This window comes from Theobroma cacao, chromosome 3 (genome assembly GCF_053813885.1).
Source record: "Theobroma cacao isolate CCN51 chromosome 3, ASM5381388v1, whole genome shotgun sequence".
Lineage (NCBI taxonomy): Eukaryota > Viridiplantae > Streptophyta > Magnoliopsida > Malvales > Malvaceae > Theobroma > Theobroma cacao.
In genome coordinates, this window is record NC_142641.1 from 43,726,593 (window position 1) to 43,740,313 (window position 13,721).

The 13,721-nt window shown below is 35.9% G+C and overlaps 3 protein-coding genes across 5 annotated transcripts; all 3 read left to right on the top strand.

The window, feature by feature from the left end:
* Window positions 1–4,477: 4,477 nt before the first annotated feature.
* On the top strand, window positions 4,478–6,497 carry LOC18606369 (PPR containing protein). 2 transcript variants are annotated; one of them, XM_007039941.3, is made up of 3 exons: window positions 4,478–5,101; window positions 5,690–5,903; window positions 6,170–6,497. In XM_007039941.3, the coding sequence occupies exons 1-3, from the start codon at window positions 4,769–4,771 to the stop codon at window positions 6,307–6,309; spliced, it is 687 nt and encodes a 228-aa protein (XP_007040003.2). In that variant the 5' UTR covers window positions 4,478–4,768; the 3' UTR covers window positions 6,310–6,497. The 2 variants fall into 2 exon arrangements, with proteins under 2 accessions (XP_007040003.2, XP_007040002.2); XM_007039940.3 differs by having other exon boundaries at window positions 4,507–5,101; window positions 6,062–6,497.
* Window positions 6,498–9,030: 2,533 nt separating this feature from the next.
* Window positions 9,031–11,013, top strand: LOC18606370 (uncharacterized protein At4g22758-like). The gene is made up of 2 exons (XM_018118590.2): window positions 9,031–9,571; window positions 9,966–11,013. The coding sequence occupies exons 1-2, from the start codon at window positions 9,172–9,174 to the stop codon at window positions 10,121–10,123; spliced, it is 558 nt and encodes a 185-aa protein (XP_017974079.2). The 5' UTR covers window positions 9,031–9,171; the 3' UTR covers window positions 10,124–11,013.
* On the top strand, window positions 10,813–13,313 carry LOC18606371 (putative protein cornichon homolog 2). Of its 2 annotated transcripts, none has more exons than XM_018116703.2 (4): window positions 10,813–11,139; window positions 11,697–11,878; window positions 12,863–12,985; window positions 13,084–13,313. In XM_018116703.2, exons 1-4 carry the CDS (start codon window positions 11,068–11,070, stop codon window positions 13,118–13,120), a joined length of 414 nt encoding a protein of 137 aa, XP_017972192.1. In that variant the 5' UTR covers window positions 10,813–11,067; the 3' UTR covers window positions 13,121–13,313. The 2 variants fall into 2 exon arrangements, with proteins under 2 accessions (XP_017972192.1, XP_017972193.1); XM_018116704.2 differs by lacking the exon at window positions 10,813–11,139 and adding an exon at window positions 11,206–11,409.
* Window positions 13,314–13,721: the final 408 nt, after the last annotated feature.

Consider the following 13,721-nt stretch of genomic DNA (forward strand, 5'->3'; position numbering starts at 1 on the left):
TAGACGGGAAATCAAATGACAAAGATAAGGCGAATGCATTGATCTTCATTTGTTGTCATTTACATGAGAGCTTAAAGACTCAATATTTATCCATTCGAGACCTTGAGATCCTATGGACAAGGCTCAATAGAGGTATAGTCACACCAAGATAGTTATCCTTCCTTAAGCACAATATGACTGGCAGTATCTTAGGTTGCAAGACTTCAAATTAGTGTTCGACTACAACTCAACCTTATTTGATATTATTTCTCGATTGGTGTTATGCGGTGTTAAGCTCACTGAATCAAAGCTATTAAAGAAAACTTTTTCCACCTTTCATGCTTCAAATATTGCATTGCAGCAGCAATAACAACAACGTCAATTTAAGACATACTTAGAGTTGATTTCTATCATATTGACTATAGAACAGACTAATGAACTATTGCTTCAGAATTATGATTTTAAACCTGCTGGCTCGAAAGCATTACTTGAAGCAAATGATAGCTCTAGCAAGAGAACAAGCTGATTTAAGGGCTGTGAATGCAAGCAATGGCATAACCCACTTAAAAATGGCGAAAGATTTAGCTGCCCTAAGCAATCCAACCTTTGCCCAAATCATGGCAAGGGCAAAAAGCCCATGAACAAGCATGATGAAGGTATCTGCCATTGTTGTGGCATGGCTGGACATTGGTTGCATACTTGTCGTATGCTAAAACACTTTGCTAATCTATACCAAGCATCCTTGAAGGGTAAAGGCAAGTGTGTTGAAATTCACGCCATTGAGAATTCTACTGCTATGAAATCATGACAAGGGCAAGAACCCCGTGAAAAAGCATGATGAAAGTATCTGCCATTGTTGTGGCATGGTTGGACATTGGTTACGTACTTGTCTTATGCCAAAACACTTTGTTAATCTATATTAGGCATATTTGAAGGATAAGGGCAAGCGTGTTGAGACTCACGCCATTGAGAATTCTACTGCTATGACCAACGTCGAAGTTAACAATGCCTCCATTAAGATGACTCCCTTTGTTCCTGTAGAAGTAAGAACATCCTTGGAAGTCGTTGATTTTTTCGAGGACCTTGATAGCCAGGGTAAGGCATTAAAATAGTGGAGGATAGCCCAGACTTAAGATCTAAGGATTTTTGTTTTCTTCGTTTTTTTTTATATATTACCCTTGGCTGATTGTTCTCAATGAAAAACAATATGAAATTGATTCCATATTTATTATTTAAAATTTTCAATTGCATGACTAATTTGCAAATTTTTATGATACTTTAACACCTGAAGTTGTTAGTACAAGTGTAAATGGGAAACACTAAGAAAAAGGAAGATATTTGTTTACTTGATAGTGTAACGATATATAGCATACTTTGTAGCAAGCACTTTTTCTCGAGTGTGATATTACATACACTCGATATTTATATGAAAATTCTCGAGGGGTTCAAAATGTTTGTAGCATACATTCCCGTAACTTATTCTCAATAAAGTTGCAAAGATCTTTATACAGGTTATAGCAATTCGATCGCATGTGGTATCAATGCTTAAGCGAACACCTAATTAAGGAATGATATAAGAATGATCCTATTTGACTATGTGTGTTTATTAAGAAATTGAAAACATGATATGCTATGGTAGCAGTTTTTGTCAACGATATGAATTTGATGAAAACTTCAGAAGAGTTATCTAAAACTGTTAAATATTTGAAAAAGAGTTTGAAGTAAAAGACTTTGGTAAAACCAAATTTTATATTGGTCTATAACTTGAGCACAAAGCAAATGGAATACTTGTTCATTAGTCAACATATATTGAGAGATTATTTATGCATTTTACGTGGACAAGGCTCATCTATTGAGCACCTTTATGGTTGTGAGGTCATTTTATCCCTAAAAGGACTCGTTTCATCCTGGAGAACCTAATGAGGAGATACTTGGTCCTGAAGTACCCTATCTTAATGGAATTAAGGCTTTGATGTACTTGGCACAATATACGAGATCAGATATTACTTTTGCGATAAATTTATTGACATGTTTTAGTTTTGAGCCAATCCGAAAACATTGGAATGAGATAAAATATATCTTCTGTTATCTCCGAATAACCATAGATTTGAGATTATATTATTCGAAGGATTCCACTAATTCTAGTTTAGTTGGATACGCTGATGCAAGATATAAATCTAATCAGCACAAGGCTCACTCTAAAACCAATTATTTATTTTGCTATAACAAAATCACCATTTCTTGGTGCTCTAATAAGCAAACGCTAGTAGTTACATCATCCAACCATTCCAAAATTATCACTCTCTATGAAACTGGAAGAGAGTGTGTTTGGTTGAGATCCGTTATAACGCATATTTATAATTCTTATTGTTTAACACTAGTTACAAATTCTCCTATCATTATTTATGAAGATAATGTTGCTTGTGTTGCATAAGTTAAGGGAGGATATATTAAAAGTGATATGACCAAGCATATCTGGCCAAAGTTTTTCTATACTCACGAACTTTAAAAAAGTTGACAAGTTGACGTTGAATAAATTCACTTCACAAATAATCTTGTAGATCGTTTTACCAAATCATTGCTAATGTCAATATTTGAGAAATTAGTATATGACATGGGAATACAGCGAAAGATTGATTTGCCCTTAAAGTAGCAAAATATCAATTACCCCAAAAGTGGTAAGCCCCCAGAAGCAGTAGATCCCATAAATGGCAATATGGTTCAATTGAAGGGGAGCAATTATAGACTTAGTGCACTGTACTATTTTTTCCCTTTTGTTTGGTTTTTTGTTTCACTGAGTTTTTCCGCCTTAAGGTTTTTAACAAGGCAGTAATAGCACATCCAACTAGGCCACCACAATGGTGTTTCGTTCAAGGGGGAATGTTATGGAATATAGACATATCACACCATATTAGACCAATTCAAATTGAAGTAAATTTGACAAATGATAAATGTATTATCCATATTCTAGACATTTCAAGATTCATTTACATGTGGATATTATTTAAGTGAAAAATTCTTATTTAAGTGATAATGTGAGATTTATTAAGAAAATAATATAATTTAGAGATATATCTTAGTAGAAGATTGTGATAGCCAATGATTCGTAAAGGGCTTCAACTATAAATAGGGGGTCACCCCACGCTTATTTTATATCATAGTTATTTTTCATTCTAAGTATTGCTTCAGTAATACTTAAAAGAACATATTCTCAATATCTCTATTTTCTTCTGTTTTTATTATTTCTTTTACAACATACTCGTCATTAAATTAATTGTTCTTCTTAAATTTTTTTAACTGTCACGATTATATGAAGATGTAAAAATATTTTGTTTTCTTACTCTAGATCAATGTCTTTTCTTTTCTATTCTTTTCAAACCCCTTTTATAAACTTTGCGCCAACTAATACAAATATGGGCAATGGCCTAAGAGTCTGAAGAGTTAGGACCCAAAGTCCGAGGGACCAACTAGGTTAAAGGCCCAACTTCAAGTGGGCTGTTGCGAGGGAAAGGGCTTATTACAGTTCCAGACCAAAGTCCGCAAAACGTTTACAAACCAGGAAAAGGTTTTCATAGGCTCAAGACAGTATCTAATATCTATCATTGCAGCCCATCGTAGAAAGCAGGAAACTGAAAACCCACCCCCACGGAATTTGCTGACTGCCAAACAAGCCCATAATGATTAAGAAAGATTTGGGACAAGAGAGAGAAAGATAATATATTGTTTTCCCTTGTTGCCTTTATTTTCTGAAGAAGCGATTATGGTGACCCTTGGTTTAGTCTATGGGCAGAGAATATTATATATAGGGCACGGTTGATGAGGTAATACTTTGATTTGTATTGGATGAAGTAAGTTTCAGGACATTCAACAGGAATTCTGCATACGTATTCTCCTTGATTAGAATTTAAATACTAATGTTTGTTTTTAATTGATGGCATGTTGATTGAAAATCAGAAGATGGTTTGGCCAAAAATAAAATCAAAAGATGGAGGTGCCACTAAGGACGACTTTTGGGGGGCCAAAACAAAAGAGGAAGGTTCCCTTGCTTTAAGGGTTAAGTAATGAATCACACTTGAGTATATATTTAATCATGCAATTTGTTTGGACTTCATTGGTGCAACTCAAAACAACAAAGACACTTGAAAATGACATTTCCAAGTCGAATATTACCCAATTCTTACTTCTTATTCAATCAAACGGAGAAAGAGAGAGAGAGAGTCAAATAACAACAAGTAATTAGAAAAATATTTAGTTTTATTATTACTAACTTAAATATTTGAATCTATAGTCCTGCACAAATACTATTTTTCTCCTTTTTAATTTGCGATAGTATTTAAATTGGATTTTTTGGGCTCAAATTCGATCAATTTATTTATTTATAAATGCATATAAGGAAAAATAATAATCTTGGGGGTGGGTTGGCTAGCCTGGCATAGTGGCGGTGGGCCGGACTGGAAAGTGGTTCCCACCTCACAGGAGAATGGCTAATGGCGAAGCTGTAACGTTAAGTCTTCAAAAAGGAAAGTATTCGAGTAACCCAAGCTTCAAAAAATTCCAATTCAAATACAAGGTAGTGGGCAACTTTACAAAAACCAAACCAGTTAGATACTTGGAAAACTATCCCTCACTCCCACGCAAACAACCAACTACCTCTTCCAACTGCCCTTCCCTCTTTACAAGAAGCCTTTCTTTCTCAAGACAATTCCTAGTAAGAAGGAAAAACAAAGCCAACATCGAGAAACAAGGAGCCCTATAAACAAAGCAACTGATCTTGACCCTTTCCTTTTTTATGTCCGAAAAGAGTCTTCGACGACGGCTACCGAGAGGCCGGCGACCACGGCTGCCGTATCCATCACCGTCCCCAAGGCTACGGACGCCTCCTCCGCATCGGCGATCAGCGAAGAGATCGTCGAAGCACGGTAGGATTCTGAAGCGATGTGCGTCAGAGCCGTGTCTTTGGAGCAGTGTTGCTGAAGATCAGCAAAGGAGTAATTTATTGGGGTCTGAAGTGGAAGGGGCTTTGTTTAGGCCCCAAACTTGTACTGACGTCTTTGGTTCTTCTCCTTGTATTTTGGGTTTTGGTTCTCCTCGTTCTTCTTCTTCTCCAAAGCAGGGTTTTGAGGTATGCTCATTGGTCAAACTTGATCCCCCTTTTTCTTTGTAGTTTCTTTTTCTTCTTCGTTTTCCATGGCCTAACTTTTGCCTACGGTGTTGATTTTAATTGAGTGATTTTAAAAACAATGGAATAGTAACAATGTATGCATAACACGAATTTGAACGTGGTAGTTATGGTACTATTTTCATGAAGATCGAAACCTATGAGTCCGTGAAGAACACCATTGAAACTAATCATAAAATTGGAGGAAATTCTTCGAAGATTTTAGATATTCAATAAATGGAAATAGAATATCCTTTTATCAAACTATCAATAGTCATGACATTAGGATGCGCGTTTCTCTCACTTTAACTGCTCGTGAAATATCATGCGAACTTATTACTTGTTTAAAGTTTGTACTTGGTGTAATTAAAGTGAGAATTTCATCGTTTCATTTTCCCTTGTGCTGTCATGAAACAGTCCAGTGTCCAATCCAGAGTCCATTAGTCAATTAAGATCCAAATCCAATGACCTGATTTAGATATTATGGCTTGTGATTGCTTGCTTGACCATTAGCAATTGTCTAAGAACTGAAATCTTGGATTGTTTGTGAAGTTTGGGATGCAGGGGTACAACAAAGATGCTAAGGTTGTAATCAATGTATCAGTCGAAGGAAGTCCGGGACCAGTACGGACCATGGTCAAATTGGGGTCCAGTGTCGAAGAGACTATAAAGGTTGTTGTAGACAAGTATGCTGAAGAAGGAAGAACTCCTAAGCTTGATCACAGTTCGGGATTGGAATTGCATCACTCCTATTTTAGCCTCCAAAGTAAGCGGTCTCATTTTTCCATTCTTTTCTATCCATTTGGTTGCAGATAACTGTTGATTGATTATGTTGTTCAAGTTTTATGAATTGCTGCTGTTCTATTTGATTTCCATCTTTGGTTACACTTATTTGATAAGATTTCGATGCTTTTGGTTGAGTAGGTTTGGATAAATCACTGATAATTGGGGACGCTGGTAGCAGGAGCTTCTATCTTAGAAAAAGTAGCAGTGACAATAGTAGCAATGTAGCATCTAATTCTTTTGTTTCAGAAATTGGTTTAGAAGGAGCGAATTCTCCTCCAGCTGTTCCACCTCCAACATATTTACTTACAGCTTTCATAGCTCGAAAACTCAGCAAAATTGTAAGAAGAACGCGTAGGCTCTGGAAGGTATTGGTTTGCTTGCGATGAGGATATCCAGGATCATACCATTGTTAGAGTAAGACAACCTATATGTTATCATGCTGCTCTAACAACGGTGATTCGTAATTCCATTTTCTCATTTTTTTGATTGCTTCCTCCCATTTTTTTTTATCGGGATTGGCTTTCTATTATTTACCATCATCAGTCATATATGTCATGTAAAAATGTAAGTATTACCTTGTGGTTTCCCAATTTTCTTTTAGGACACGATGCTGATTGTTCATTTTAATATTCAAAAATGAAAAGAAAAAGGAAAATTTATTTTATTTTCTTTTGAAGTTTGATAATTTCTTGTTGTTACATGACTTGAATCTCAAGCTCCAGTACTTACAGAGGAAATTGACAGACCTGTAAATAAGTTTCAGCTTAGCATCAAATATTTGAATCAGTGAAACCATTCATCTTAACTGAATTCAAGTTTGGGTTTGTTCTCTGACTGGTTATGAACTTGCATATGGTTTCTTCATCAGGTTTTAATGAATCAATGTCTGAAAAGTCATTTTCTTTTGAAGGGACTTGTTAATATGGATGCAAGGAGTGAATCAAAGAAAGAAACATGAAAGATAGGTAAAGTTGCATGAAAGACCATAAGGATGACTTAAAAAATTAATGTAATAGTCTTTTAAATTGGCTTTTCTGACAATCCATTGAACCAGAATCATGTATTATGGGCTCAATCTAAGCCTGGACGGAATAAATTTATCATGATTATAAGCGAATATTCTGCTTCTTTGCAATAAAAATGTTACACGTGGAAGTGAGCCTGTATTGAAAAAGAAAGGATTTGACCATTACTGCCGGCAAAGGCTTTCAGGACTTGGTCGGTTCGCTGGCACGAAGGTTAAGTCAATAATTTAGGGTTTTCTTCAGAGTTGGGTTGCTGAGCCTCAACTGTTCCATCTAAACCAACAGGAAAAGCACCTGAATGTAAAAGCAATGAATTTAACTCTCTTTTTCTTTTGAACGAAGGGACGAGGATTAGTTAGGATGTCTTTCTCTTTAGGATGCCATCATCTAAAAAGTCATTGCTAATAGCCTTTTGACTTGTTATTATTGTTCATGCAAAAAGAGGGAGAAGCCTCCACGGATGCTAGAACACCGTTGGGCTTTGGCCTACCATCATCAATGTGCCTAATGGCTTAAATGGCCTGCATTATGATTTGGCCATATTAAGAAGAAATCTCTAGATTTACGAAGAAATGTTAGGCACCATTTAAAAAAGATGAAACTGTTAGGTTAACGGACCACAATGGAGAGTTCAACTGACTCAGCTCGCAACAAGGGGTTAAGGAGGCCAAAGGATCTTTAATGTGTTGGTACGTGCCTACGTTTTAGTGTCACCCGCATGTTGTGGCCTGCATTAGATTCCAAATCCTAGCTGTTCCCTTCATGTGTTGCTGGGTTTGTATTCCAGTAACCAAAGGCGGAAAAACCTAAGATATTGAGGATTTTCTATTTTTCAATTTCGAGCTACTTGGCAAATAAAGTACACAACCAAATACTGAAAAAAAATTACTAAATAAATGTCACACTCTTATACAAGTATCTACTCTTCCTCTCTTTCCCTTCCCCACTTTTTTTGAGTTAGTCTAATGCTTAGATTCCGAAAACTAGCACTCTCAAATCTAAATCCCTTTTCTTTGTAATAAGGACGTTTCAGACGTTGGTCCTAGTCGATTAATTTTGTTTGGGTTCGTTCAGTTCACATGTCATTCTAAGGAGTAAGGGAATGGGCACTGGAACAATGCCCTTTGCACTTTGCAGTATAATGGCCTGAAGCAGATGGCTGCTACTGTTGCTAACTTGCTATGAAGTCCGAATTTGTTTCTACTTTCTACTATTGGCAAAAACAATAAGTGAGCCACGTACCTGGACCGTCTTTACTTGGGGAAGACACTCCCAAAAATGCTCAAATCATACTAAATAAATTAATCCCCTCATGATAAGCCAATAGGCTGCTTAACTGGACTGGACAGGCCTTTTTAACATGATAAAGGGACACAGCACTCCTCCTTCGAAGACCTTTTATTGTAAATGGGTTATTGATGTAAGGGTATCCAACTCAATTATATAGATTCAGATATCCTATATTCAATTATGAAGTAAATTTAAAAAATATTTTTAATACTCAATTCGAGTTCGAGTATTACTCTTAAAGTACTTTAAATCTAAATTCGATTATATATATATATATATCATCTGCCTTCCAAGTAATATCAGATCAAACCATTCAATTACTTTTGCTTTGCACATCAAATTAAAAAATTATCATTCAAATTTAATTCAATGGATTTTGCCATTGTGACATGTTTAGATATTTTATCTCCTTCGGTATTTAGGCCAAATCAATTTCCTTCACTAGGGACTATTGTTCTTATCTCATTCTCATGCACCTCTTTTAATTTTCCTTCACATGGAATGTTATTAACTGCATGTCATTAATGCAGGAATGTGGACCTATTTCTAGTGCATTGGAAAGTAAAAATCTATTAAATTTATGACATGCCAGGCGTAAGACTGATGAGGAGTATAGATTATCAATGCAAATCATACAGTAATATACAACTCATAGAGTTAATGCACCTACTAATCAATAATTAATCGGTAACTATCCATCTATGTACAGTCTCTTTACAATGTTCTTCACAGGGATTGGTAATTGATTTAAAATCCCACGGATACCGTATTTTTCAAACAGGGCGAGTTCAAAATAGCTTGAACTCTAGGGACAGTCCCAGAACTGAACAATTTCCTGGAACTTTCGCCCTCCCTCTGCTTTATGCTACAAAATCCAAAACCTTTCAAAACAATCATATCAGCCAAAGTCACATTCTCTCGTTTGCGATCACCATGGTTCCTCGTTCTTCAGGTAACCGGAGACTTTGCTCAATCAGGGTTCTTTCAGCCTCCGAAAGATCAATACAGACATCCGTCCCGGAGCATCATTCATGCCTCGTTAACTGGCGAGGAGGCCTAAATGCAGTCCCCTCAACCACAAGGCTGACAACGTCGCCATCGGCGAGGTTTCCAGTGGATGATGGATCTCAGCGAAGGCTGTCAAAGTTGTTGCTGAAGGTGAATATAGACAGAAGCTTGGGGCCAGTGCATGTGGTGATGCCAGCGGAGAATACAGTGAATGATTTGATCAAAGCTGCTGTAGAAATTTACGTGAAAGAGAAGAGACGGCCATTGCTGGAGGAAACTAATCCTAAGTTTTTCCAGCTTCATTATTCGCAGTTCAGCCTGGAAAGTAAGTTTCTTTCGTTCTTTTTCTCTGTTTTCTTAAGGTTTTTGTGAATCTAAAACATTTTCTCTTTTCTCTGCCCTACAAACTTCATAATCATGTCATAGTTTGATAATCTTTACATGCAAAGAATTACTATCGATTCATTTAATTGGGTTGTTTTCGTAGTAATTAATCATAAGGGGAGCTGCACTAAAATGCGAATAAGCAATCAGTATGTTAAGAAACTGGGAAAATATTGGTCAGCATCTACATTTTAGCTTTCTAATTATGGAAAAAAGCATAGTTAATTCTAATCAATAAAATTATATGATTCTTAAAAACAAAATATTCTTGCTGCCACTTTGCATTTGCGTTTTCTAGTGGTCATTATTTGTACTTATTTTTGTGGTACGTGCAGGCTTAGAGCCAGAGGAGAAGCTGATAAATTTGGGGTCCAGGAATTTCTTCTTGTATTTGAAGCCTTCTTCCTCTGTCACATCCTGCGGCTCCGAGGAGGCCAAGATAGCATGTCAGTCCATGAGTCCATTGACAAAGTTTATGGAGTTCTTGCTATAGCTCTTTTCACTTTTTCGAATGTATAGAATCATGACTTTTGTCATTTTTAACCATGAATGGTTAATGTTCCTTTCTTTCTCATATTTACTAAGGCTTAGAATATCATTTCCCCTTTGCACATATGTCCAGAAAAAATACACTTAACTTTCAACAATAGATATTTATTTATTATATTGTATAGGTTTTGTGGGTAACCATATATCACCAGTGGGTAACATTTGAATAAGGCATGTGCTTTGTTTAATTTTCTTTTTGCAGGAGAGTAGCCTAAGTCAGCCAAATTTAGAAAGAAAAGTTACAAAAAAATGGCACTGCAACATCTTTCTCTTTCCCCATGGACAGAATGAACAACCATAATTCTCGTTTGTATGAAGAATACCTTTCTTGCTGTGATAGAAAGTGTGGTACCTCTATAAAGTGAATGCCAAGAAATAGTATATCTTTCTTTTTATCAATGAAAGAATGCATCATTAGCCTCTATAGTTTTTTTTTTTCCGTTCTTTTCATGACTCTGGTAATAATAATACAATAAAAAAACAAAATTTTTATTTAATTTAAATATTCATAATTTTTTTATTTTTTCCAAGAAATTGTGTTCTGGTGGGAGTACAGTACTTGTCTTTATTTGTAAAACAGTAAAAAGTCGTAAGAAAGTTTAAATAACTGGAAGTCTTTCAAGTCTTTAACTCAAAACAGTACTTTTGCTTTGCTGCTTTCGGTCGGATCTTTCAGGCGTTTAGGAAATTCATCGTGCCAAATCTTCCTCATCTTCTCTTCCTAGCACTATCCGAAACAGGGCGCATTTCCCACCTGGCAGAGCCAAATCCCGTCTCGCCTCTGCTGTCAAGTGCGCCTTCCTCCTCTTATCACCAAAACGAAAATTAATCCAAGGGAGGGAAGAGGAAAAAGAGAAGAGATAGGAAGAGGGGGAGAGAAAGAGAGGCATGGGAGATCTCTTTATATGGCTTATTTCTTTCTTCATCCTCATTGCCCTTCTCGTTCTCCTTGTTTATCAGGTCAAATTCCCCTCTTAAACCCTAGAATCTTTGTTTCCCTCTGTTTTTTCTTTGCTGGGTCTGCTTGTATTTTTGTTTCAATCCCTTCTTTTGGTTAAAATCATAAGCCCAAGATGCTTTGCTATTGGCTTGGTTTGGTGGGTAATGATTGTTTAGTTGATTCTTCATTTTAGTTTCAAGAAAATCACTCAACAAATGCTAAAGAATTTGTCTTTGTGTTCAGAAAAAGGGATAAAGAATTACTAGTATTTTCAGATTGCAGCTAGCTGGGTATGTTGCATTTAGTTTTGTAATTGTTGCGGGAGTGATATTTTTATGAATTGTCAAAGTAGAATCTGGTGTTGAAGTCCTGAAATTGTCATCTCACTGCCTTTGATTTGAAAGACTAGTTTCAATGTCTTTGGGGCTTTGTTCTGGATTTAAACACAAATAGAAGTTTGGCTAAAGAAAGTTAGGGTTTTGGGTAGATCTTTAGTCATGTTATTGTTCATCTGTAGAATGTCCAGGTTATATGAGAACGAAAAATAGAATTTAACAGCTTGATAATTTTGCTGCAGCTCATGTGCCTGGCTGATCTAGAGTTTGATTACATCAATCCTTATGACTCTTCATCAAGGATAAACAAAGTGGTCTTGCCGGAATATGTCCTGCAAGGATTTTTGTGCTTATTCTACCTGTTAACGGGGCATTGGGCCATGTCACTCTTATGTGCTCCATATTTATACTACAATGTGAGACTGTAAGTTATTCTCTCATTTTCTTTTTCTACTTTTTAATTTTAGTTTAGGCTGTTTTGAGGAAAATGTCAGATCATAGATTTCACTAGCTTGGATTCACGGTTGATTTCCAATTTCTTCACTGCAGCTCCCTTTTATATTGAGTTTGCAACCCAATGTCCAGTAGGAATAAGCCTTTATCTGGTTGATTGATTCTATTTTGTTCCAAGAGCTTCATTGATAATGTGAGTGATGAGTGGTGGGCCTTTTGGCTCTTAAGATTTATAACTTCTAACTTGTGCAAAGACATGCATCAATGGATAGTTAATATAGGTAGCATTGGAACTTTATGACAATGGAAATTTTGTTATGTTCCTAAAGCCCTAGACTTGCCAGAATCCTTAACCTCCTTGTAGTGAACCTGGGTATTGACAAATAGCTTATTATTTGCCTTTGATTTTGGCTATCTTTTAACCTCTCTTAGGTTAGAGACTCATGCTATAGTACTAATTGTTAAGAAAATTGTGATTTATCTTAAGAGTGTAATATATATAGACAATGTTATATTAATAAATGGAAACAATGGAATGTTGTAATGATCTTCATGAGAGAGAGAAGAATAAAAGAGAGGGGAGGAGGGCATCGTAATGACTTTCAGTTTAATTTAGTAACAACATTTATCAGAAGTTCCAAACAATATTATCTATCTCTTCTGCCAAGTTAGATGGATTTGAGAATTGCATTATGGTTAAAATTAGCTTTCTTTCCTCTGTTGTTATTGAAGATTTCATGCATGAGTCTTGCATAATTGCAGTATTTTTTTGTTTCGAATGAAGTTTTACTTTTATCATATTGATCATGGATCAGGGCATAGAGACTCTTAGAGCATTAAAATTGACTCCTTGGGAAAAAGAAATATTATACTGCTATTAAGGATTATAATTTGTCAAGCGTTATTCCAATTGTATATGCTTTGGGCTTGGTTCCTAAGTTTCTCTTGTTACCAGTTACACACGGAAAGAGCACCTGGTGGATGTCACAGAGATATTTAACTTGCTCCATTGGGAGAAGAAGCAACGCCTATTTAAACTCGCCTACCTCGTTGTTCTCCTCTTCTTTGCCATATTCTGGTAATTTGTTTCTGACAACACACAGGTTGCTTCCTCTAAACAAATTGCTTTTAGTTTTAGTAACTGCTAACATGGGATCTTTTATCTGTATTTGTTAGGATGATCTGGTCCGCGTTAGAAGATGTAGAAGAGTAATGGGAGACAATGGCCTTTTGAACTTGAAGTATTTGTTGCTCTAAACTGCTACCGTGCATCGGCCATTCACACTGCTCTTTTTCAATCTTTTTTCAGCTGTGTCTGTTGTAACTGATAAATTATAGCATAAATTTCAGGGTTGTATGATTGTGAGAATTTCAGTTGATTTTTAGTGAAATATATTTTTCAGGCATCCGGGATTTGTTATTGAGGACTCAGTTTGCCTCGTGCTTGGATTTCTCAAACAATGAGCCTTTTCAATTCCTAATTTAACAAGAACAAACTCTGCTTCTTCTTCATTTTTTTTTTAATGAAATTAGCTGCTTTTTGCCTTTACTTTATTCCTCCTGAGAACTGAACTGGAAACACTTAAAACATGGATTGATCATCCAAGAAAATGGCAAATCGACAACAGATGGAGATGTATCCTTCTTAATTTGCTTGCTAAACCCCAACTTTACGTTTAAAAGGAACAACAAAAGTCTAATAACCTTCAATCATACAATGAAATATGTTTCATCTGTAGAGTAAAACACATTGCTACTAATTATTTACCACTGAAAAAAAAATAGTTTGACATCATTTGTATTTTACTGTATAC

Excerpts from the sequence above, each read along its gene's own strand:
- LOC18606369 (XM_007039940.3), top strand. The coding sequence starts at position 4,769 with ATGTCCGAAAAGAGTCTTCGACGACGGCTACCGAGAGGCCGGCGACCA. Across the intron at positions 5,102-5,689 it reads CTCCAAAGCAGGGTTTTGAG|TTTGGGATGCAGGGGTACAA; the intron begins GTATGCTCATTG and ends TTGTTTGTGAAG. Across the intron at positions 5,904-6,061 it reads CTCCTATTTTAGCCTCCAAA|GTTTGGATAAATCACTGATA; the intron begins GTAAGCGGTCTC and ends TTGGTTGAGTAG.
- LOC18606370 (XM_018118590.2), top strand. The coding sequence starts at position 9,172 with ATGGTTCCTCGTTCTTCAGGTAACCGGAGACTTTGCTCAATCAGGGTT. Across the intron at positions 9,572-9,965 it reads TTCGCAGTTCAGCCTGGAAA|GCTTAGAGCCAGAGGAGAAG; the intron begins GTAAGTTTCTTT and ends TGGTACGTGCAG.
- LOC18606371 (XM_018116703.2), top strand. The coding sequence starts at position 11,068 with ATGGGAGATCTCTTTATATGGCTTATTTCTTTCTTCATCCTCATTGCC. Across the intron at positions 11,140-11,696 it reads TCGTTCTCCTTGTTTATCAG|CTCATGTGCCTGGCTGATCT; the intron begins GTCAAATTCCCC and ends ATTTTGCTGCAG. Across the intron at positions 11,879-12,862 it reads TTATACTACAATGTGAGACT|TTACACACGGAAAGAGCACC; the intron begins GTAAGTTATTCT and ends TCTTGTTACCAG.